Source organism: Orbicella faveolata, unplaced genomic scaffold (genome assembly GCF_042242905.1).
Source record: "Orbicella faveolata isolate gen_17 unplaced genomic scaffold, um_ofav_v1 contig_35, whole genome shotgun sequence".
In the NCBI taxonomy this organism is placed as follows: Eukaryota; Metazoa; Cnidaria; class Anthozoa; order Scleractinia; family Merulinidae; genus Orbicella; species Orbicella faveolata.
Window position 1 is genome coordinate 10,402,273 of NW_028301564.1, and position 23,701 is coordinate 10,425,973.

At 39.3% G+C, this 23,701-nt stretch overlaps 2 protein-coding genes across 7 annotated transcripts in view; both read left to right on the forward strand.

Annotated features, from left to right (window-relative positions):
• The window catches only part of LOC110048328 (C2 domain-containing protein 3-like), a 280,755-nt gene that overhangs the window by 243,177 nt on the left and 13,877 nt on the right, over positions 1–23,701 (forward strand). For all 6 annotated transcript variants that reach the window (XM_089272540.1, XM_089272539.1, XM_089272541.1 and 3 more), the window contains 2 exons: positions 18,809–18,854; positions 19,428–19,603. In XM_089272540.1, the coding sequence (XP_089128666.1) occupies positions 18,809–18,854; positions 19,428–19,603 (222 nt within the window). The remainder of the gene's footprint in view (positions 1–18,808; positions 18,855–19,427; positions 19,604–23,701) is intronic.
• On the forward strand, positions 152–6,425 carry LOC149103192 (uncharacterized). The gene has a single exon (XM_089272553.1). The coding sequence runs from the start codon at positions 1,785–1,787 to the stop codon at positions 2,643–2,645; it is 861 nt and encodes a 286-aa protein (XP_089128679.1). The 5' UTR covers positions 152–1,784; the 3' UTR covers positions 2,646–6,425.

Sequence of the window (23,701 nt, forward strand, 5' to 3'; positions counted from 1 at the left end):
TGTGCTCATGTTTGCTGACAAGCTGCTGCCAATTAATCAAAGAGTGGCTGATGAGTTGAACTCAGCATATCCAGATAGTGATAGTACGGTGGGCTTGAACCCAGGACACCCTTGCATCAGCATTCCTGCAAACTATTGCACCAAGTGAGAGAAACACATATACATGTATAATGAGATTATTTCTTTGTTAAGAGCCTGATATGGCTTTTATTCATAGATAATTACAGTTGAACCTCCTGTAAACAACCACCCAAAGCCTAGGTGGTCGCTTACAAGAGGTGGTCACTTACAAGAGCTTAGACCATATTGGGTCAAACTTTGGCCTCATTAGCATATGATAACTGCGGAGAGGTTACCCCATGTTTTAAATATTTTATTCTTGTGAAGTCAATTTCGAGAAAAGTCTGGTACTTCCCATTGAGTAATTTACATTTCTTGTACTACCCAGGAATTCGAGAATGTTACAACACCTTATTTTTCAATTTCCGCTCTATTATCTAATTAAGTGGTCGCTTACGGGAAGTTAAAAACAAAGGAAAATTTCAAACTTCTAGCTCTAAAAGTGGTCGCGGTCACTTACAAGAGGTTCCAAATATAGTGACTTGACTTGGAAACGCTTCGTATTTTGGAAAACTGGTCACCGAAGAGAGGTGGTTGCTTATGAGAAGTGGTCGCAACTGGAGGTTCAACTGTAATACAGTATGATATCAAGGCTGCTTTGTAACGGGCACCCGGGCGCCTGAGGCCCCTAAGTTACAAGTGAGGGTGACTAAAGTTTTGTTCAATGAGCCCGAGTGGGCGCCTAAATGTGGAGTTTACATTCCCATCTAATCTGTCCAATGACTTCAATCTTCTCGTGAAATCAGTCAAAAAATCATTCACACAATAAATTAAACGGAAAACAACAGCTACTCTGGTCCTCTTTTGCTTTTATCATGAGAAATATGGGCCAAAACATGGCAAGAAAGTCTCTCTCTGCTCATAAACAGCATATTTGAAAGTCCTGCTATAATGCATTGCAAGTTTAGTATTGAATAAATGCACATCATGTATGCCAATGGATTTTGTCTCTGTTGATACCTTACTGATTCCAGTTGCAAAATAACTACTTTGATAACAAATATTTTTGGAATTGGAGAGATGATGCTGCTGACATTATATTTAAATTGAATAAAGATAAATGTGTCTAAATTCTCAGGCTTTTTTTGCCCGATACTTTGGAAAACTTCATGTGCTGAATGAATTTTTTTAGTTTCTGAAAGAATATTTATGACTAAAGTCAAAATATTCATGTAACTAGCCAGCAAAAAGAAAACATCATTTCAATTCTTTTTGCATACTAGGGTTTTATATTTTAAATTATCAAACAAATTGTCGTGACTCCACCCAATATACCAGAATATATTTTCTCCAAAGAAGCAACCTATATAATGCAGTAATGCTGCCTCAAAATCACATTTAGTTTATACTCATGTCCCAAGCCCTTGAAAGGAAAGCACACATTTTCAGTGAGGCCACATTCAAACCCCTACAATGTCTCTTTCATTTTTATTTGTTTTCATTTGCAGCTTGCATTTCATGTTTTGTACAATGTATTTTGTTTTGTTAAAATAGAAGAGCAAAACTTAAAAACAAAAGCAGCAACATATTTTTTTTTGTGTGGAGAGCATGCGCGGGCTGGCCGACGACGGCCACATTTTCTCGTGAAGAAAGGCGTCTTCCCTCAAAACTCTTCAGAATCAGTCGAAAAAGCCCAGCAACAGCATGAAAGTGGTGTAAAAGATATGCCCTTTAAAAGGACAGGTGATAAAAACAAGCGAGGGGAAAGAGGGTCCACCGACGACGAAATTGCAGATCCTAAATGTGTCAACATTGCGTCTGCAGACTTTCAGCCTGCAGATGCAGTGGAGCGGGAAGATAACCAGCCCAACCTCTCAGATATCCATGCAATACTCAAAGATCTTCTAAAATCAATGGACAGACTTTCTAATGAAGTTGCGGAGCTAAAAACCTCGTTCAAGCAACATGAATCTGAGCTAAGAACTGCCAAAGAATCACTAAACGCAGCACTTAAGTACAACGACAAACTCAAATTGGAATTGAAAGCGACTAAACAACGGGTGAAAGAGCAGGAAGAAGAAATCGACGAGCTCTACGAAAATATGGACACGCTCGAACAGTATACAAGAAAAAATTCCCTCGAGATTGAGGGCATTCCTGAAAATGTTTGCAACGACGAAGATGCTGATTTGAAAGTCACAGAAGCCCTGAACATCAACGTTAAGCAAGAAGATATCAACATCTGTCATAGGATCAAAAGAAAAAAGACAAAGCCTATCATAGCAAGATTTATTAGCCACAAAGTTAAGAGGGCACTGTACAAGCAACAAGTTCAACTAAGGAATGTCAGTTTCTCGCAACTCTTCCCGAGCGCATCTGCAGCAGCAAGGGCCTCTTCAAACCGCATATTTATTAACGAGAATTTGACAACACACCGGCGAAACCTAGTGCGGATTGCCAACGGAAGGAAGGAAGATGGATTACTTAAAGGAGTGAGGACTGTAGACAGAAAAATCTTTGTCAAGACTTCACCTGAGGGTAGGCCAATCCGAATTAATACAGAGGATGATTTAAATAATCTTTAGGTTAATATAGATTGCTGGTAGGTTGCCACCAGTACTGGAACTATGTAATAAATGAGGGAAGTCTCAAGGTGGTCGAAGAAAGCATAGCGAGAAGCTTAATCTCTTTAATTTTTCTTTAGTTTATTTAGTGGAACTAGCATTTGTGGTTATTTTTATTTTTTTGTGTGTGTCTATTTTTCCAAACTACACAATTACATTCCAATGCAAAATAACTTAATGTGCAAAGTCATCTCACTCAATGTATGGGGAATACGCGATCAAGCAAAGAGAAGGAGCATCTTTTCATATTTAAAAGATCAAAAGGCAAGCATTTACTTTCTTCAGGAAACTTACTCTGAACTAAAAGACGAAACAATTTGGCAAAACGAATGGGGAGGCAAAATGTATTTCTCCCATGGGTCTCGACACAGCAAAGGCACTTGCACATTAATAGACCCTTCAATAAGCTATAATGTACAATACTCTTTTAGTGACAATTCAGGAAGAATTGTTCTCATTACAGTCAATATAAATGAGCAGAAAGTTTCATTCTGCAATATCTATGCACCAAATAATCCATCGGAGCAATTAGAATTTATCCAAGAACTGAATAATTGCATCATTGATAAATTTGAATGAACCAACCTCATTGTTGGAGGTGATTGGAACTGCACATTAACAAAAAAAAGATAAAAAGGTGGAACACCGTGGAAACCAACACAATTCAGGCATTTACTTTTGATGACAATGGAAATTTTTGATTTAATAGATATACAAAGAGCTCGCTACCCAAATTTGAACACTTATTCCTACTTGTCCAAAGCCTTAAATGTTAAGTCTAGATTGGATTTTATTTTAATCACAAAGAATCTTTCAAAACACGTCAAAAACACCGGAATTAAGGCCTCAATAGCTCCGGGTCACAAAATAGTTCATCTTTGGTTATCATGGCCAAACAACTTGCCAAGGGGACCAGGATTCTGGAAGTTCAATAACACGCTATTGAAGGACAAAAATTACACAGCTGAAATCTGTGAATTAATTCCTCAAATACGTGAGAAATACAAGTCTTTGAAGGACAAAAGATTAGCATGGGAATTAATTAAAATGGAAATCCGCGACCACACCGTGTCTGTGGCGAAAAGAAAAGCTAGAGATGCTTTTAAGCGGGAATCTGAAATTTCTAAACAATTGGAAGAGCTTGATTATAAAATATGTAACAGTGATAATTTATCAAACATAGATGATATTTCAAATGAATACAAGAGCCTTAAAATAGAAATGCAAACAATATACAAAGAAAAAGGACGCGCGGCTATCTTTTGATCTAAATGCCAATGGGTAGAGAAAGGAGAGCGACCGACCAAATACTTTTTCAATTTAGAAAAACGAAACTACAACAGGAAAACAATTACTGAACTCCAAACAGACAATAACGAAATAATAAAGGATAAAGATAAAATTTTAGAAACAATAGAGAAATTTTACGAAGATTTATACAGCTCCAAAACAAGGGTGTCCCAAGTGGATTTTGATGAATTTATCGGGGATATTGAAATTCCAAAGCTTGATAACAAAGAAAAGAATGAACTGGAAGGGCTTTTCACTTTGGAAGAATGTAAGAAGGTGTTAGAAACATTCGAAGACAATAAATCTCCAGGCAAAGATGGATTTACCGGTGAGTTCTATTAACATTTCTTCGATCTAGTACTAACTGATCTCATAAACAGTCTAAACCAAGCCTTTGAAGTTGGAGAACTCTCCATTTCACAGCAAAGAGACATTATTACTCTGATACCCAAGGAAGATTCCAATTTATTAGGCCCACAGAATTGGAGACCGAAATATTATCGAACAGACTTCATCAGAGAGTCGAAATCAAAGGGATTAATTTATTTGGAAACGAGGTTAAAATAAGTCAATTTCCAGACGACACTAACTTATTCTGTGCAGATGTTACTTCTGTAGAAGATGCTCTTAACACGGTCAGTAGATTTGGTGCCATCTCTGGTTTAAAATTAGACGTCAAAAAGACTAAGGCGATATGGTTAGGAAAGTGGTCAACAAACAAAACCAAGCCATTACAATTAGAATGGGTAAACCAACCTGTTAAAATCTTAGGGGTGTACTTCTCCTATGATGAAAACAAGAACAAGCGCTTTAATTTCGATTTAAAAATTCAGAAATTACAGACAAAACTGGATTTATGGAAAGCAAGAAATTTGACCCTGTTTGGAAAAGTTTTGATCATTAAATCGCTCGGGCTATCACAAATAGTCTATGCAGCGTCTAATGTCAATGTCCCAAATGAAATCAGATATGCCATCAAAAATAAGTTATTCGGTTTCCTTTGGAACAACAAAAAGGACAAAATTAAGAGAGAAAGTATTTATCAAGACTATGATAAAGGTGGAATTTGTATGACTGATGTCGATACAATGATAAAGGCATTAAGACTTGCCTGGATCCCAAGACTTTTAAATCCCGACAGCCATAATTGGAAATCAATACCAGACTATTTTTTTAAAAAACTTGGAGGATGAAATTTTCTGCTCAGATGTAACTATGACACAAAGTATTTAGATCGTAAATTGCCAGCTTTCTACAAGGACATTCTATCCTTTTTTTCTGAAATGAAATCTCAGTACAAGTATGAACAGGGGCAGGCAACAATCCTTTTTAACAATAAAGCTATTTTAATAGGAGGGAAACCGTTCTTTCTTCAGGAATGGTTTTCCAAAGGAATTATTTGTATTAAAGACTTACTTAATGAAAATGGACAACTTCTTTCCTTTCAAGAGTTTCAAAGCAAATATGACTTTAGAACTAATTTCCTAAATTTTTATCAAGTAGTTAATGCTATTCCGAAAGCATTAGTAACTAAGGCATGTAATCAAGACAAACCTCTTAAAGAAAATTATTTAGGAAATCATAATACTAAGATTCAATTAGCTGAAAGTACTGCCATCGATTTACAGAAAACAAAGGCAAAGGATTTCTACTGGCAACTAATTAAAAAGGTATATTATTCATTTCCTACCGGCACGAAAAAATGGAATAATACTATGAGTTTAAATTCCAGCGAATGGCAACACATCTTCAATTTGGCAAAACAGATTTGCAGAGAAGATAAATTAAAAGAATTCCATTACAAATTCTTACATAGAATTATAGTCACCAAGAAAGAATTATGCCACTTCAGTATCAAATAAGATAGTGATTGCTTATATTGTGGAAATGAAGACTCCATTGAACATACCTTTATTAACTGCCAATTTTCAAAAGCTTTCCAGCGAAGAGTTCTTCAATGGTTCAATAACTTTAATTATACTCATCAACACCCATCTTTTGAAGAAACTTTATTTGGCCTTTTTCCCACCTCTCCAATGGCAAACAAAACTCTGTTAAGAAAACTCAATTGCACGATGAAAGTGAAGAATGATCATCGCAGTTAATTTTCAGGCTTCTTCTTTCCAATTGCTTAAATTGGAAAATTAACTGCGATGATCATTCTTCACTTTCATCCACAACCGCAGTTCATATATGAATTATTTCATATAAACTTCACATCAATTGCACCATGTTGTATATGCGCTATTACATATACACCAGCAAACTCCACAATAGATCAATTACTCTCTCTGATTTTGTCAATAAATTAAACACAAAATATAACGTTGAAAATATAGATTAAAATTCATCTAATAGTTAATTGTCATAAAGAAGATGCTCCTTCAAGGGCATCGTTTTAGTCTAATCAGTATTTTGAAATAAAGCATAGGCCATAAAAAAAGAAAAAAACATACATTTTTGGAAAAAAAGCGGCATCACTTGTGTTGAAGAAATCCACAAACAAATTGTACACTGAAGATGTTTATTCTGTTACTCGTCCTTCCATCGGTTCAGTACAGCTAAAAGTTACAAATGTAAAGCTTGCGACTCAAACAAGTATTGAATTACAAAAAAAACAATACAAATGAGCGACCACTTACATATCTTTGGGCATCTTCAAGCCTAATCAAGATGTCAACATCGAGAAAGTAAAAGGTGAAGGTAAAAGCAAACTTTCCACCTACACACAAACAACGCACATCAAACTGCTAAGAGCACATGGTCGCAGAAATCACGTGACCCGCCCAAGGGGGGTACAGAGGGGCACGGTAAGGCAAACTGTCTCTAACATCCCGGCCCCTTAAACGCGAAAAGATAAGCACTGAGCATTTACCGAGAATTTTACAGTTCAGTGTTTTAACGATCGACAGTCCAGTTTTCTAGTAAGTACTCCTGCTTAAGACAAGTCCGGTATATAGTGTATCGCATAACGCATACAGGCTCACATCTCGCGACCTGCAGACTCCAAAAGGCACAACTTAGTTACAGGCCTGGTCAGGATCGACCAGCTGGTCTTCACTCGGGCTGCTCTGACTAATCCGTCCTTTCCGGGGAAAGTCTGAATTATTCGTCCCAAAGGCCAATTCTTCCAGGGGGTGTTCTCATCCATGATCAAGACCACATCTCCATCCTGCAAATTTCTCTTTGGCCGCAACCACTTGTGACGTAACTGCAAAGTAGGTAAATACTCACAAACCCAGCGTTTCCAAAACTGGTCAGAGAGAAACTGAACATGTCTCCAACGCCTTCCATAGATATCACTCTGGTCAAACCGGCCGGGGAGCAGATGAGGTCCTCCACGAAGAAGTAGCAAATGATTTGGTGTCAGGGGAGTTTCATCATTCAGGTCATCAGATAGAACTGTCAACGGTCTTCCATTCACGATCGACTCCACCTCGCAGAATAGGGTGGACAAGCGTTTATCATCTACAATCTGTTCCCTGAGGATGACATTCAGCACCTTTCTGACCGTTCTGATCTGTCTCTCCCATATCCCACCCATATGGGAAGCTGCCGGGGGATTGAACTCCCACTTGATCTCCTTCTGGAGAAAATGAGCTTTCGCCTTGCTATCTTCTTTCCAGCTCCACATTGCCTCACGCAATTCCTTTTCCCCTCCAACGAAATTAGTGCCGTTGTCCGACCTAACCTTCTCTGGTACGCCTCTCCTGGCGCAAAATCTCACTAAAGCATTGATGAATGAGTCAGCTTCAAGACTGTCAAGCTTTTCTAAGTGTATAGCTTGCATAATAAGGCAGGTGAATAAGCAGCCGTAACGTTTCAGTTGACTCCGGCCCCTCTTCACCACAAAAGGGCCAAAACTGTGGTCAAGATCAAGGTTCTTGACTCCCTTCGCTCTCTCTTCTACAGGAATAGGCTCCAGTACTCTTCAGTCATTACTGATCCACTTTGTCAGTCGAAAGCCCACAAGCGCAAGCAACTTGCATAAGCTAAGTACGATGTTGATGGCCTCCTCAGTAGTACGAACAGACTTCAGGCAATCATCAGCATAAAAGTTCTTCAGCACAGCTTGGATTGTCTCTTCAGGGAAATCCATTCTGTGATCATCCGCCACGCGCCTCAGGGCAAAACTAGCGCAACTCGGACTCCACACTCCTCCCAACATGCACACACATCCTGTAGACTTCTACCTCACCACCAATCTCACCATTCTTCCACCACAGGAAACGCAAGGCATTACGGTGCTTGGGAGACACCCAAACCTGGTAAAACATTCCTTTGATATCTCCCATTACAGCCACTTGTTCTTCCCTGAAACGTAGTAAGACCCCTACGAGATTGTTTGTAAAGTCAGGGCCTTGCAAAACTTCTTTGTTCAGCGACGTGCCACCAAAGGTCACTGCACAGTCGAATACAATTCACAACTTCTCGGGTTTGTTTTCATTGACAACATTGTGGTGGGGAAGGTACCAAGTCTGTCCAGGCATCACACCTATTTCCTCGTCAAGCACTTTCTCTGCATAACCCTTGTCAAGAAGTTCTTGAATTCCGCCCTTGTACTTGGCGTGTAACTCGGGGTCTTTCCGGAACCGACGCACCAACGACTGAAGCCCCTTTTCAGCAACACTTCAATTATCAGGCGAATTAGGGAGCTTGGACGTAAAGGAGATATCCATCTGATAATGTCCCTCAACTACCTCCACCGACTGTTCCCATATATCAACAGCTCTCTTATCTTCGACTGAAAACTGTGGCAAACTGTTTGCCAAGGCTTCACTTGTTTCGATCTTCCAAAACTGCTCCACCTGCACATCCAAACTCTCATCGGCACGAGCAAGATTGGAAAGGGCGGACTCTTCAATCAGGCGTTCAGATTCCAAGGGACCATTAAGGGACCACCCCAAGCGAGTCCTGGTGCCATAAGGTTGTCCTTCTTCCCCCTTTCGCAGCTCTAGGGGCCAAAGAGCTTCAGGAACGTCTTGGCCTATCAAAATAGAAACGCCCGATTTGTCAACTCGAGGGAGGCGAAGATCTCTGAGATGAGGCCACTTAATGGCGTTGCTAGCTGAGGCTATACAACTCTCCAAGGTAGGTAGATTGGGCAGGGCGTACAACTTTGGCAGCTGGATAACACTGGTTTTCCCCATCCCACTCTTAGCTGCTGCTACTTCTAGAGCCACCACTTCCACATTGGCGTTTTCTCTACTGTTGACAGTAGTTAGGGAAAGATTCGCCTGTTGGCCTTTCACCCCAAGTTTCTCAATCAAGGCCTCGGAGCAAAAGGTCTTGGTACTCCCTGAATCGAGCAAGGCATGTGTGTAATAATAAACCATTTGACCCTTGGCTCTCACCTTCACGGGAACAATGGGCAGCGCTAACTTGATCTCCCCTTGTTTTGGTGAGCTGCATGCATGGGTGTGGCTTTCAACTTGTTGACTACTAGTTCCAGGATCAGGCTTTGTCTGCTGTTCGCCAGGGTCCTCCTTTCCAGATCGTCCAAAGGATTAGTGCAACAGTTTAGAGTGCTTCATAGTACATCCTTCTACACCACATATAACGCCCGCTCTGCACTGCTTCACAATGTGTCTACCATCAAAACAACAGAAGCAGAGTTTCTTACCGCAAACAAAACTTAGTCTTTCCCCAGGCGACATAGCTTTAAACCGGGAGCAAACACTCAAGACATGATCCCCCTTACACAGCCGACAAACATGCCGTGTAGTCTTGGCGTTCTTAAACTTGGGATCATTGATGTTTCCCTGACTTTCCGGGTTTTGCTGGTCCTCATGGCCTTGCACTCCGAAACTAGAGCCTATGGCTCTTCCTGGCCTTCGCAGGCTTCTTCCACTGGAATCCTTAGACTTGCCTTCCGAGACTCCGAACACAGGATCAGTGGCCTCCCGAGTAGCTTCTGAGACAAAATGTGTCAACTTGACAATTGAGGGGTATCTGCCTGTTGCTTCCAAGGTCTTAACAACTAATTTCCTCCATCAACTCTGAAGCGACTGTGGCAGTCTTTCAACAATCTTGACCATACTCCTGCGAGTGTCAATTTCTTCAAGTTTGCTGATGGCTTCTAAAGTCTCCTTACAACTTCTAAGATCATCCGCCAGTTCCTGAAGGCAGTACCCTTCACCATGTCTTACAATAGGTCCCTCGGTGACTTTCTTAACCCACATTTCAGAGATTTTGTAGTCATCTCCAAACCTCTCTTTCAGCAGCGCTCTTGCTTTCGCATATCCCACTGAAGGACTCATGACGGCACAGCACTTGATGACTTTGAGGGCTTCTCCTTTACAATACTGAAAAAGCCTGTTCAACTTTGCGCTATCATCTATAGCAGCACTTCCAATGCTATTATCAAAACTACGCATGAACATCCAGAACTCTAATGGGTCTCCATTGAAAGTTATAAGCTCAGCCTTCGGCAACTGCATAATGTTAATCATCGGAAGAAGGCGTGGCTCATCACAGACTGTGGAATTTGGACCGACATGCTGTTCTTTGCCTTGTGCAAGGGGGTCCTGTCCATTCCCTTCAATATTAGCATATTTAACTTGCTCACCAGTCATCTTCTTTACTTCAACACTGGCTCCTCGAGTTTGTGCATCAGACACTGCGTTCTTCAAATTGCCTGACATACATGTTGGCCACTCTGCTGCGTTTGCATTTAAAGGCAACTTCTCAACTGATTTTCTTATAGCACTGATGCGATCACTCAATCCATCTCTCTCCTCAAACATCTGATAAACACTCTTCTCAGCTTCAGCCTCTGAAATCTTAGCTCTTGAGTTCAACTGCTCTTGGTCATATTGCAATTGTAAGTGTTTTTGTTTGAGCTCCAAACCATCTTTCAGGACCTGTGCACATGCCATCAATGCCGCCTTTCTAGCCGCGGCCTTCAACCGCGCACTGGACGCGGTTGTTGAAGAGGACTTCTTTGTACTCCTAGTTGTCTGACTGATACTATCGTCTGGGTTAAGTTTGTCTTCTAACCGACCATTTGAGAGATTTAATGCACATGACACACTCACGCGGTGGTCTGCTAATTTCAACACTTCACTACAATTGTTTTCAGCTTCGACATAGTACAATTGGGCGCTGGGAACCTCTTCTGGCATACCAGCCTTTTCCAGCCACTGAATTAATTTAACATTAAAGTGAAATAAATCCTTAAGAGCTGTTCTCACCTGTTCCAACCTTTTCTGGACGAGATCAACACTTGCTCCACTGTCCAACAAAGATTTTAACTCATCCTGCTTCCTTGTCAGATTTGACGCGTAGCCGCCACGTTGTTTTCTCAAGACCGCCACTTTCTCCAAATTGACAGCATGTAAATCCAAAGTTACATTGCTCCTTCGAGGCCAAGCACTGACACAAAGATTCTCCTCAGACAGGCTCCTTCGTTCGCGGCTCCTTCGTTCCACGGTACATTTTGCTAGCAGAACTCAAACCAAGCATGACAAACAGCCAGACCACAAACGTCGATGACAGACTCGGTTTTCAAACTCCAAACACACAAAATGTAATCCGATGCAGCACACAAGAATATGAACTTCAACCAACAACCTTTTGTGTGACCACAATCGAGAACTTCAATCCAGAGTTTCCACCAAATATCTGTACGTTCGATGTTGAAGAAATCCACAAACAAATTGTACACTGAAGATGTTTATTCTGTTACTCGTCCTTCCGTCGGTTCGGTACAGCTGAAAGTTACAAATGTAAAGCTTGCGACTCGAACAAATATTGAATTACAAAAAAAACAATGCAAATGAGCAACCACTTACATATTTTTGGGCATCTTCAGGCCTAATCAAGATGTCAACATCAAGAAAGTAAAAGGCGAAGGTAAAAGCAAACTTTCCGCCTACACACAAACAACGCACATCAAACTGCCAAGAGCACATGGTTGCAGAAATCACGTGACCCGCCCAAGGGGGGTACAGAGGGGCACGGTAAGGCAAACTGTCTCTAACAACTTGCATGGATACACCAATTGTTGAATTTGTGTGACCATAAATAGCATTCTTTCTCAGTTATGACCTGATCACTTTGCTGAACACTTTATTTCAAAAATTTGATGGATGTTGGACCATATTAGTGTCTCATAGAAATTCTCTGCCCCCAGTCCCCTCCCCTAAAATTCCACAATTCACTCCACCCCCCCCCCCCCCCCATCTTCCCCAACCTCCCAACCCCCAGATTGACCACGGCAAATTTTATCCTGAGCTCCTAAAAATGTGGCTTGGGCTCCTTAAAAATTTCCTTAGGCAACAGCCTTGGATATCATGAGCAAGAAAGTCTTCGAGTGAGTGAATTAGTGGTATGATATTATGAAGGAATAAATACTCGTTTTCTTTGGCCATCGTAGCTTGATAAGAAATAACACGCAAACTGCGGTGATGAACATGACAATAAAACACATGTTAAAAAACAAAGTCATTTACTTCAAACATATGAAACATCAAGTAAATGAACTTTGTCTTTTAACATGCGTTTTATTGTCATGTTTATCACCACAGTTTGCGTGTTATTTCTTATGAAGGAATAAATAAAATGACATCAGGCTCTTAGCATTTATTACAGAAGTAGAATTCTACTTCAGGTGGCACATGCATGGCTTTATCATTCCATCCAAGATGACATTACACAAGCCATATTAGAAACGTGATGAAGAAAATGTAAATGTGAAACAAAACCTAAAAACCAAAAGGCTTGTAAGCCAACTCGTGATATTTGTGAAACAGACACATTTCATGCAATACATATGACAAGGGAGATCAAAAAGATTTTGAGGCATTTGTGTCTTAAATGACACAAAAAAAATCGTCACAATTATTGATTTACAAATAATCATTAGGCAGATTCAGGTGGAACACTTGAGCTGTTTTGATTGTAGACTGTTCACAGTCCCCTATTTTTCCGTGAGATCGTAGATGTCGATCGTTGAGCTCGACGGGCCGCTATCTTGGTCTCTTAATGCAAGCGAAACTGGAGAGAGTACAAAATGCCCGTGGGTAGGGGTGGTGGAAGGCACGGATGGCGGAAAAAATAGGGAGACTGTAACAGCTTCACTCTGTCTCATGTTCAAGGGGCGTGGCCGCCAGTTTGGCACCTCCGTTAATCAAATTAATTAACAATCTCCTCTCCTGAGAAAAAACCTGTCAAATCAGAGATGATGATATGAATACATGTTACTTTGTTGTGAATTTCGAGACATTTTGAAGATTTACTAAGTTGAGTCGAATGAATGCGGGACAGGAGAACTCTTCTCTGACTCCAAAAAAAGCGTCAAAGCAAGCAGAGAATTCCAATTATTCAGATGTGTGCCGTCTTTGTGGCATTAAATTGTAAAATTTCAGTTGGAAATAAGAACAACCAACAGAGCTTTCAGCCATTTCCTTCGCCAAAACTAAACTTTGATATATTAAACTCTTGCCAAAACCAGTTGGAAGAACCACCAAAAGATCTTTTCCTTCGAGTAAACGAGAACCAGGCTCCTTTTGCTCACACTTTAACACCAATCCTCCAAGACAAGAAGCAGACAGATGACCAAAATCAAAACATTCTCCAGAAAATTCTCTTGAAATTGATGCCATTTTGGCCTGAGCCGCGAAGTGATGAATGTCACTTTCTGTCACTCAAGTTGTCAACGCTCTGCTACGTTCTGATGAACTCTATTGTCCCTTCGACCAATCAGGTGTTGCCATTGCTGGAGCAACTAATGCAGGGAACACCAGACAGAGGGAAGCTGTTACAGTCTCCCTATTTTTTCCACCCCGCCACCCCCACACTATTAACCCCACCGCCACTACCCACGGGCATTTTGAACTTTCCCCAGTTTTGCTTGCATCAAGAGACCAAGATGGCGGCCCGTCGAGCTCAATGATTAACGTCTACAATCTCACGGAAAAATAAGGGACTGTGAACAGTCTATTTTGATTGTTACTACTACACTACTGTATATGGAAGACTCCCACATAATCCAAGAGAGTTGGTACTGATGAATTTTTCAGATAGTCATCTGGGTTTGGGTTTGATTTTTCTCATATAAACACCCCCTCAGCTATTATTGTGCAGTAGCTGTTGGTTGTCTACAAATGGCAACATTTTATTGTTTTGGAAAATTTTAGAGGAACATTTTGATACAAATGGATAATTAAATTACTGAGAAGATTAAAAGAAGACATTCATTGTTTTATGACAGAGTTGAGCATGTGTACACTGCTGCAATTTCAAATGACAGTTCAGTCTACACTATTAATCTAAATAGTTAAGTTTAATATTACATAGAGAGATAAATAGAAACTGTTATTTGAAGTAAACTTCACTTAGAATTCTACTAAAGCAAGAGATTATTCACTCCTGATTTCTATGACATTACAGTTGATTTGGCCTTCGGCCTCATCCATTATGACCTTTTAGAAATTGAGAACAAAATTAATAATTGCGTTTGACGAAGTGGAATGCAAACCTAATTTTGACCTGTGGCTTTCCAGAGTTGGTTTACCTGTGCATGGTTATAGGCCAAAAAAACCACATTCCTGTAAGGACACCAAAATGGCCACCCCGCTTGATTTTTGCAGGGGCATGTCATAGTTGGTAAACTGGTACCATTAATGCTAAGACATGTGATAAGACATGTGGCAAACATGTGAGTATGTGAGCAGGCCATGTGAGCTCATCTTTCTGATGGATCTTTCTTTGACTTCTTTCCATTCAGTCGCTGTACGCTTCGCTATTATGTGCTCTCAGCGTTAGATTTTGGCGAATTTTTAACGCTTCAACGGTAGCATTTATCGAAATCTGAGGGAATTGTCCTTGTTTATTAACACGACTTGGCTTTGGGATGATAACCGTTGAACAGCTACATTTTGATTGCATTTGTTGATTAGTTCCAGTCGCGACAGATAGCTCAGTCTTTATCTGGTCGAAATTTATTGTTTGGGATCAGTGGAAAAGTACTCTGAAGGCAAGATCCATAAGACTACTTTCTTCATCAGGGGAAATACTCGAATTAGTCGCACGGAGTTTGTTTACAATAAACGACCACATGAAAGGAGCACTTGATTACAAATGCTAGCTTAGAATAATGTACGTGATTTAAATATCCTATGAAACTTGAGAGTCTACAGAAACTGGCGGCATCACGCAACGTATCAGCAAATCGTGACCTCCTCACCAGCATGGACTTTGACACTATGCATACATGTATCTGACTGTAAAACCTCGGTTGCTGCTGAAAAAATTTGATTTTAGCATTAGACAAAGGTTCAAAGTCAGCTAGTGAAATCATTTATTTACGATATATATATATTAAAGTGAGAGCGTCGAACGCACTCTCATAATCTCTGATTACTACTAGTCTTATTTTTAATTCTAATATAGATCATTAGAAATTGCTAAACGCACTCTTGTTCTGCTGGTGCATCCGGTAGCATTTTTCGTAGACCTCGAGTGCACATGATTATTTTCTTAGGGAATACAACACACCATTTTATATTGTCAGTAACTGCTACAGTAATGAAACATTTATAGCTGTTCTTCCTTTGATATCTTTTAAAACACTTAGTAGAGGTAATGATTCACAACAAGTTCCACCTTGTTTTACACTGAAAAAACTTCTGTTAGCACACAACAAGTCCTTATGCCACTGTAGTGTTTCACGGTCAATGAAACGTCTGGATTTAAACGAAATAAGTGCACGCAATACAGATTCAACTCAACACTTGACCATGTGCTTTTAATCATAACCATAATTCATTTCGGCCATACACGATTACATCATCGATACCACAATCTCTCCCTTTTTCGAATAACTTGTCCAGTCCAATTTCTTAATTAAACAAAATAACAATACATACTATAACCTTTTCAAAATGGCTACTGACTCAAAGAAAAGTGCTCCAATGTCCAGGACGTAAATCTATACAAAAATGGCATACTTATGACGGTGCAATGTCCTTCTCAAGAAATGTCCATCATGTAAACAAGTCTTAACGGAGTTCATAATCTTTTAGCCTCTCAGGTTGCCAGTTGCCCCTGGGCCGTGACGTGTAATGCTGAGTTGAAACTCTTGATTCCTCTTCCTGACTAGTTTCTGGGTCTAAATAATATTCATTTAGGATTGCTGACTGCTGTTTCTTGTGATTTATCCTCCTCATACTTCTGTAGGTGAGTAACATTTCTTTTGTAAGAGGACGCCAGCAGGAGACTTCATTTCCACATAACCTCCTTGTTTGTTGACCACCTCATAGGGTGTGGCTTCAAATATTGGTTACAGCTTGTCTGACTTCGGTTTCTGAAGAAGAACTTTATCTCCTTTCAGGTTAGAATCACAAGCACCTCTCAAATTATCAGTATAGTCTTTATCCTTTTGCTTTCTTTTAGGATCTCTGTCCAAAACTTCACTGTCATTACTAGCTGAGGGCAACTCTTCCAAACCTGGGAGCTTTGAGCAAATCTCTCTTGCAGATAACAATTTACCAAGACTCACTCCAGTAGTTGTATATGGTGTGCTTCTGCAACCGAGCAAGAATTTCTGCAATTACATTCGCCAGTGCTAGATTTTTAGCACAGAGGGCCACTAGTTAAGCAGTTTATACTGTCATATGTCACCCTCTCTAATTAAAGTTGATTGATTGGGTCACATCCCTCGCTGTGCACAACCCACGTAGCTTTCAGCAGACTCCTATTTTGTCTCTCTATCTCACCATTGGCTTGTGGCCACAATGGGGTTGATGTTCTGTGTTCGATGTTGTTGTCTTTGAGGTAGGCTTCAAATTCTTCTGACACAAATTGTGGACCATTGTCTGTTTTTATTGACACAGGTAGTCCATGAGTAGCTAACATTGCTTCCAGACAGCTAATCATTTTGCCAGATGTCACTGATTTGGTTACAGTTACTTCAAAGAATGGACTAAAATAATCAACAACCACCAGTAGAAATTCACTCATTGGAAGGGGTCGTAGCAGCTCTGCTGCGAGGTTTTGCTATGGCTGTGTAGGCAATTCTGTTCTCTTCATTGATCCTGGGGGCAATGGTTTACCAACAAGCTGGCAACCATGACATGTTCTGCACCTCTATTCTGCTTGACGGTCTATACTGGGCCAACATACCTCGGTACAGAGTCTTTGCTTGGTCTTAACAATCCCCTGATGGCCTTCATGTGCCAGATCCAGTACTTGCCTGCGAAGTTTCTTCAGAATGACTAATCTTGTTCCTCCCTAGACTATCTTTCCTAACACAGTTAACTTGTTTCTCACAGCTTTAAAGCTGTTTCACCAGCAGTCCAATCATTGGTCTGAACACACTTCCTTGACACTGCAATTTCTTCATCTTCAGCAGATGCTTCTTCGATTTCCTGGATAGGTATAGCTCTGGGGGCTGCATTCTCTACAACATACTGAATGTATTCTTCTGCCGCACTTTTGCTTTCATTTGAAACTTCTTGGGTTAGGGGAGACAAGCATCAGGTATGTTCTGTGGGCCTGAACGATACATCACTGTGAACTCATGGCTGAGGTCATAAGACCCATCGTTCAATTCTCGCAGAAGGCTGAGATTTACTTGAATAGATCAAGTGGTTCGTGATCAGTTTCTAACTCCAATGTTTTCCATATAGATAAGCATGAAACCTTTCACATGTCCAGACTAAAGCTAGAGCTTCTCATTCTGTTTGAGAATATCTTCTTTCAACTGCCGTTAGCCTTCTGCTTGCGTAGAATACTGGCCTCCATTTGCCATTTTGCTCTTGAACAAGAACAGCACCTAGTCCTACCTGACTTGCATCAGCAATGACTCTTGTTTTGGCATCCTTGTTAAGTAGGCTAATGTTTCAGCACTTGCTAGTGTTTCCTTCAGATCTTTGAACGCTTCTTGTTGTTTCTCATCCCATTTGAATATTACACCTTTTTGTGTCAGCTGTCAAAGTGGTTCTGCAGCTGTGGCCAGATTTGGAATGAATTTTGCACTGGAATTCACAACTCCCATAAAACTTCTCACTTCTGCTACAGACTCAGGTTCTCTGGCATGGGCTACTGCTTCAACTTTGGATTTTGTCAGTCCAATACCACGTGTGGACAAGAGATATCTCGTGAATTCTAGCTGGGGCATCTTAAACTTGCTTTTCTCACCATTCAAGGTCAAACAATTTTAGTATTTGAAAACAGCAAAATTGAAGATTTGTCATGGAAGAAAAAGCCAGCTCGTTGTTGCGTGTCAAGTTGTGACCAAATCATGTTGCGATTTGACAGTTACGTTTTGCAGTTTCATCTCACATCTGATTGGTCGCGAAACAATAAACATTCCAGAAATTTTCTCTGGTGTTCACAGTTTTACAGGAAAGATTGTAGCCACTTTTTTCTGACTGCATGACGTTTAGCTGTCTTACTGGGAACAGTTCCATTGAAGATCTAATAAATTAAGCTACTGTTCGAATTGTTAAAATCACGTCTTGATAAAATTAGGCTTGAAATCAAATTTTCTAAGACAAAGTCTAAAATTATTTTGTGCTGTACATGGTGACCAAACAAAATTGTTCAATTAACCTAATCATAACTGTTAAGAGTTCAGTGAATGTTGCTACCTCCAGAGGCTTTTAATCCACAAACCCTTGCTTGACTTGCTTCCCTAAAAAATTCCTCCCCAGACATGACTAATAAATAGAAAAGGTTATCCCTTCATCAAAATTGAATGATTTATACGAATTTTGACAATACAAGATGACTACTTGATCCAATAACTGAATCAGGATAAATTTTGTCAAAAATGTTATTTTAACTACCGTTATTTTTGTATTTCTTTTTTATAATTTTTACACCTTCAGGATCTTGTCTTCAAGGTGTGGCATACCCCCGAAACACACAAAAAAGGTATCTGTAGTAGTTCCTTTAATTGCTTGCATTGAGCTAACATCTTCTCAGCTGTCATCCAATTATCTGACTGAAAATAACTTATATAATTAACAAATGAACTACATCTTTCCTTAGTTTAACCTCTATCAACAATACAGTAATGTTGAAACCCACTATTTGGAACTCTCAGGAGAAACAAAAAATAGCGGGAGTTGGAAATAGTTGTTAGTAACTGACTCAAGGGCAAATCCAAGGGAAAGGGTTTTGAGTTATAAATCATGGGCAATTAATTAGCAGGTCCCAACTAGTTTCACTGCAAAGTTTTTCACTTTTTACTGTGTCCTTATTTCTGTGCTTTGTAAGTGATCTCAGCCCTGTCAAAATATTTTTGTTGTAACAGGAGGTAGGATAACAAGTTTAATCACCAAGGCTAGTGATGGGTTCAATTGAAGTTAAGGTTAACTTCTTAAAAAAGTTGCTAGTGCGTGATTTTGTTTTACTAGTTGGGGGAAGTCTTGCAAGTGAACTGTACTTATGAACTTAAGAGTCCCATGCAGAGGAAAATAAACATTGTTTATGATTCCTTCATAGGTGAACCCACCGAAACACCAGAGTCTGCTGGAAGAAGGGTAGACAGCTTTGCCATTGAGCACCGTATTATTGGATCTGTGTCGTTTGATTTGTCACCACTGTTGGCAGGTATGAGGCAATTAATTGGCTGGTACAATGTGACTGATTTCAATGGAGACTGCCAAGGACAGATCAAGGTAACATGAGTTAATCATGATTTTGCTGTCGAGAACTTTTGTACGCTTAATTTTGTCCTGTTGGTAATACAATGTTACTGTCAATCTTATAAAACTGTGGACACCTAAAAGATGTCTGGGTTGTTTATTGTGTTATGACCAATCACAAGCAAGATCTTCAGACCATAGAAACTACAGAAAATGGATGGGTTTCCATCTGATTTTTGGTTTTCGCTTTGTCCTAAGATATACCCTCAATCTTTATATACTAGCTGTGACTTCATACCGAGAGCCACATCCAGTAGATGGTTTGAGAGATTTTGACACACTAAATTGACTAGCTGACGGACGTGACCACTTCTCAGGCAAACAACGGTCAGTTTGACATGGCTACAAATAGGAATTGTAGAAAATATAAAATTATGGCAGTTTTGCCATGCATGGTTACATAACCTTGCTATCATCTTTGCTTGTACTAGTGACTCAATTTATTTTTGCAAACAGTTTCAATCCTTTAGGCATGCATGTAGACTAGTTTAGTGATCAAAGACCTTGAACAGCCTGACAACAGTAACTTCAAATGTTTGTTAATGTTGGAATAGGTCTTTGCTAACAGTTAACACCCAATTTTTGTTATTACTTCCCAAATGAATTTATACTCGATTTACACAATACAAAACCTTATGCAAAGACTTCTATTTATGTCAATATTCATCATCGCTTTTCAAACTAATGGCACTATCTGTTTAGCATCTATAATCAGGCAATCAGGCAGTACAACTGATTTGCATCGTTTGTGCTTGAGTGATTCCGCTGCTGGTTGCGCTTGTAAAAATTGTTTTTTCATGTTACTGTGCAAGTCAAAATACTGTGAATGCCTTAATTTTATTCTGACAGGTCAATAATTGTGTATACTGACCAACCATGTTAAAAATCAGGACACATGAGCAAACCTCAAAACCACAAAAGAATAGATCAATTTCGATATATTAAAATTCAGCCTAACATAATTGACCTCAGCATGAGGCTCTGGATAATAACTACACAGTTTGTGGGGTTTATTCCCAAGAGCCTTGTACTGAGGTCTAATGTGTTAGGCTGAATTTTAATATATCGAAATTGGTCTATTACCATTGTTGTTTGTTGTTTCTTACGGTTTTCTGAGTTTCACATTAAAAGCACCCAAACCCTCTTCATTAGTGTTTACCTAACTTTCTGTATAACAAAGAAAGAGCTCATGAATTGAAACAAAGCAAGTTGTTTTCTTGACTGATGGGTTTTTCCATTTTCTCTGTTGTCTGAAGATCACACTTGAGATTGGTTTCAACACGATAAACATTCCAGACAGTCTTCATTTGTTCACTGTTTTATAAGTTTGACAGTAAATGTGGAAATTAAATGTAAGATTATTTTCACAAAAAAAAATACATGAGACAGGGGGACTTGAGGGGATTGTCATTCCAAGTAATAAGTGCCTGTTATTTTAAAATAGGAGAAAAATGCAACCTTTGTGCCAGGGGTGGGGGAGAACACTCTGCGACGCCTGGCACTTTTTGTGTATCTGAATCATCCAACAAAAAATGATGTCACATCCGGTAAAACAGAGCACTGAGCGGCAAAATCAAATTTGAATATGGCATAATCGTTCTCTCAGTAAGTAAAATGGCAATATTTTGCAATCGGTCGGATATTTTTAGCGTTTTATTTGGCCACGATAAACAATTGAAGGACAGGGTAATTATTTATTCAAAAGCACGCTTTTTTGAAGGAGTGTTTTTCACGAAATGTCGCCATTTCTTCCTCACTGAATTCCACAGGAGTCATCGTTTGTGTGGAAATAATGAATTCTAGGTAAGTTGCACTCAATTCAAATATCCTATTCTCTTAGGTAGGCATTACACTAAGAAAAATGCACAATGACAGGTTTCTAGACATGGGGGAACCTAATTAACAGAAGCGCATTTTTTTTAAATTTACTGTTGCCAAACACTCGAGAGTACTCGAGCGCTGTTAATCATATCACTGCAAGAACAGACCCACACACATAATGCGCTTTGCAGAACTTTCTTGCCGATCGACACTAACACAAACTCATGTGTATGCTCATGACTCAAACTGATGCCATAAAATATGTTATGATTGGTTAAGAAGCTTAAACAAGATATGTTTTCCCTAAGCAATCCCTTAATTGATAAACGCTTCGTTACAGACAGGCTGTGAACCCCTTAAAAAAAAGCAAGAGGATTAGTTTTAATGGCAATTAAGTAATTTGGACATGTCATGGTTTTTTCTCATTTAAAGTCAAATTTATTTTTCCTTTTCAACAGTGTTAAACGTCAGCAATGCTAAGTTCCAACCCCCCCCCCCACCCCACTGAGGTCAAGCATGCACCTTTTAGTTCTTCAAACCCTCTCATTTGCCCTGTTTGCAGACCAAGTTCCTTATCTATTAATCCCTGTCATATTAGCAACCCATTTGGAAAGGTTACTAAAAAATTGTGCATTATATTTCAGTGTGCTTTATCTATGTAATCTTACATCAAGATATTTCAATCCCTAAGGGAATGAGAGAACACTAGCAATACTGACAATTTTCAGTAATTCATCACTCTTTAAATATGCCATCTAAACAAATTGTTCATAAACAGTAGTAAAATTTCATGCCCCTACATCTAGCCATAAAAGGAAGTCTGGGAATAGGCAATAGCAACAGTGACACTCTCAGGCTGCTGAATTTTACAAGCTAATAAACTCATGTCTAACAATGATGAGTGATGATGAAGCATGGTGCAGTGAAACTGAAGAATCAGACTGTGAGTGACATTGATAGAGTCAGTGTTGTGAGAGTGATGCTAGTGTCTGTGAACTTATACCAGATCAACAAAGAAATGGTTTCGTACTAGAAATTGACAAAGAGCAACAAGTTTGTGCTAAAAAAAAAAATAAAGCTGGCTCAGACCAGTCTAAGGCCAGCTTCATCACTACTTACAGTACTTGTCAAGAGTTCCTGACTTGTGTATGTGGGAAGGCTCTCTGTAATGACCTATATGGGGAGGCTCAGCTCAAGATGAGTAACTTATTCTGGCTTCAGGTATAAAATGATAGGGATTTCACAAGTTGAGGTGTATGAAAGGGTAGGAAAATCTGTCATTTAGGGATTCTATTCTTCCGGTTCTAAAATGTTTTTGAAAAGCTCTTATTTACTCTCCTCAACCAGAATGAAGAGATTCTATAATATTGTTTATTAACTTCTTTCCAAGAGAATAGAAAAGGGATGCAGTATTCTTAAATAGGTTTGTTAAAGGGGTACATTTACCCTTTTGCAATGTGAGGTCGACAAAAGAGGTGCCATTTCTATCAAAATGGTACAAATGTATACAAAAGGGTAAGGGGTAATGGGCCTTGAGATAAGGCCTTTCCTTTTAAAACTTTGTAGAATACCCCCTTCCCCCCCCCCCCCAGCTTGTGTAACAAAGATGTTCAAATTATTGTTTTGTGAAAAAAGGCAATTATTAAAAAACAAAACAGTACCAAGAGATTAAGTGATTGTCAATACAAGTTTCCATTTGTATTTTGAATTAAAATGGGTATAACATTATCCTCAAGTATACTTTGCAACTTCACAGAGAGGCCCAAACTGATAATGAAAACATATGTTTTAACACTTAAAATTCTATTTTTGCCCCTTCCCTTGTACCTTGTGATCTTTGTAGGGAAATTCTGAAAGGTTCCCATCCCCCCCCCCCACCCCCCACCAAAAAATTCAAATTTTACATGCAAATCACTTTTTTATCTTGAAAATGGTCTCAGAGACAACAAAACATTTTTATCGCTAGCTAAACTACTTATTAGGAAAATAAAAATGTTCAAGGAAAAAAATGAACAGGAAGACACAACAACAAATTAACTTTTTTTTTTCAGAAGAGCTACTACTTGTATATTTTTTTAACTTACATGTAGGTCAACATAATTTGTTTTCACAATTTACCTCAAAAGAAAACACCACAGAAAGGAGAATTATAGTTGTGGCATCTGAGCTACATTTTTAAATGGAAACATTTCCCATAAAAAATTTCAAAATTATTTTCTTACCAGTACAACAACATACCAAATATATTTT

Excerpts from the sequence above, each read along its gene's own strand:
- LOC149103192 (XM_089272553.1), top strand. The coding sequence starts at position 1,785 with ATGCCCTTTAAAAGGACAGGTGATAAAAACAAGCGAGGGGAAAGAGGG.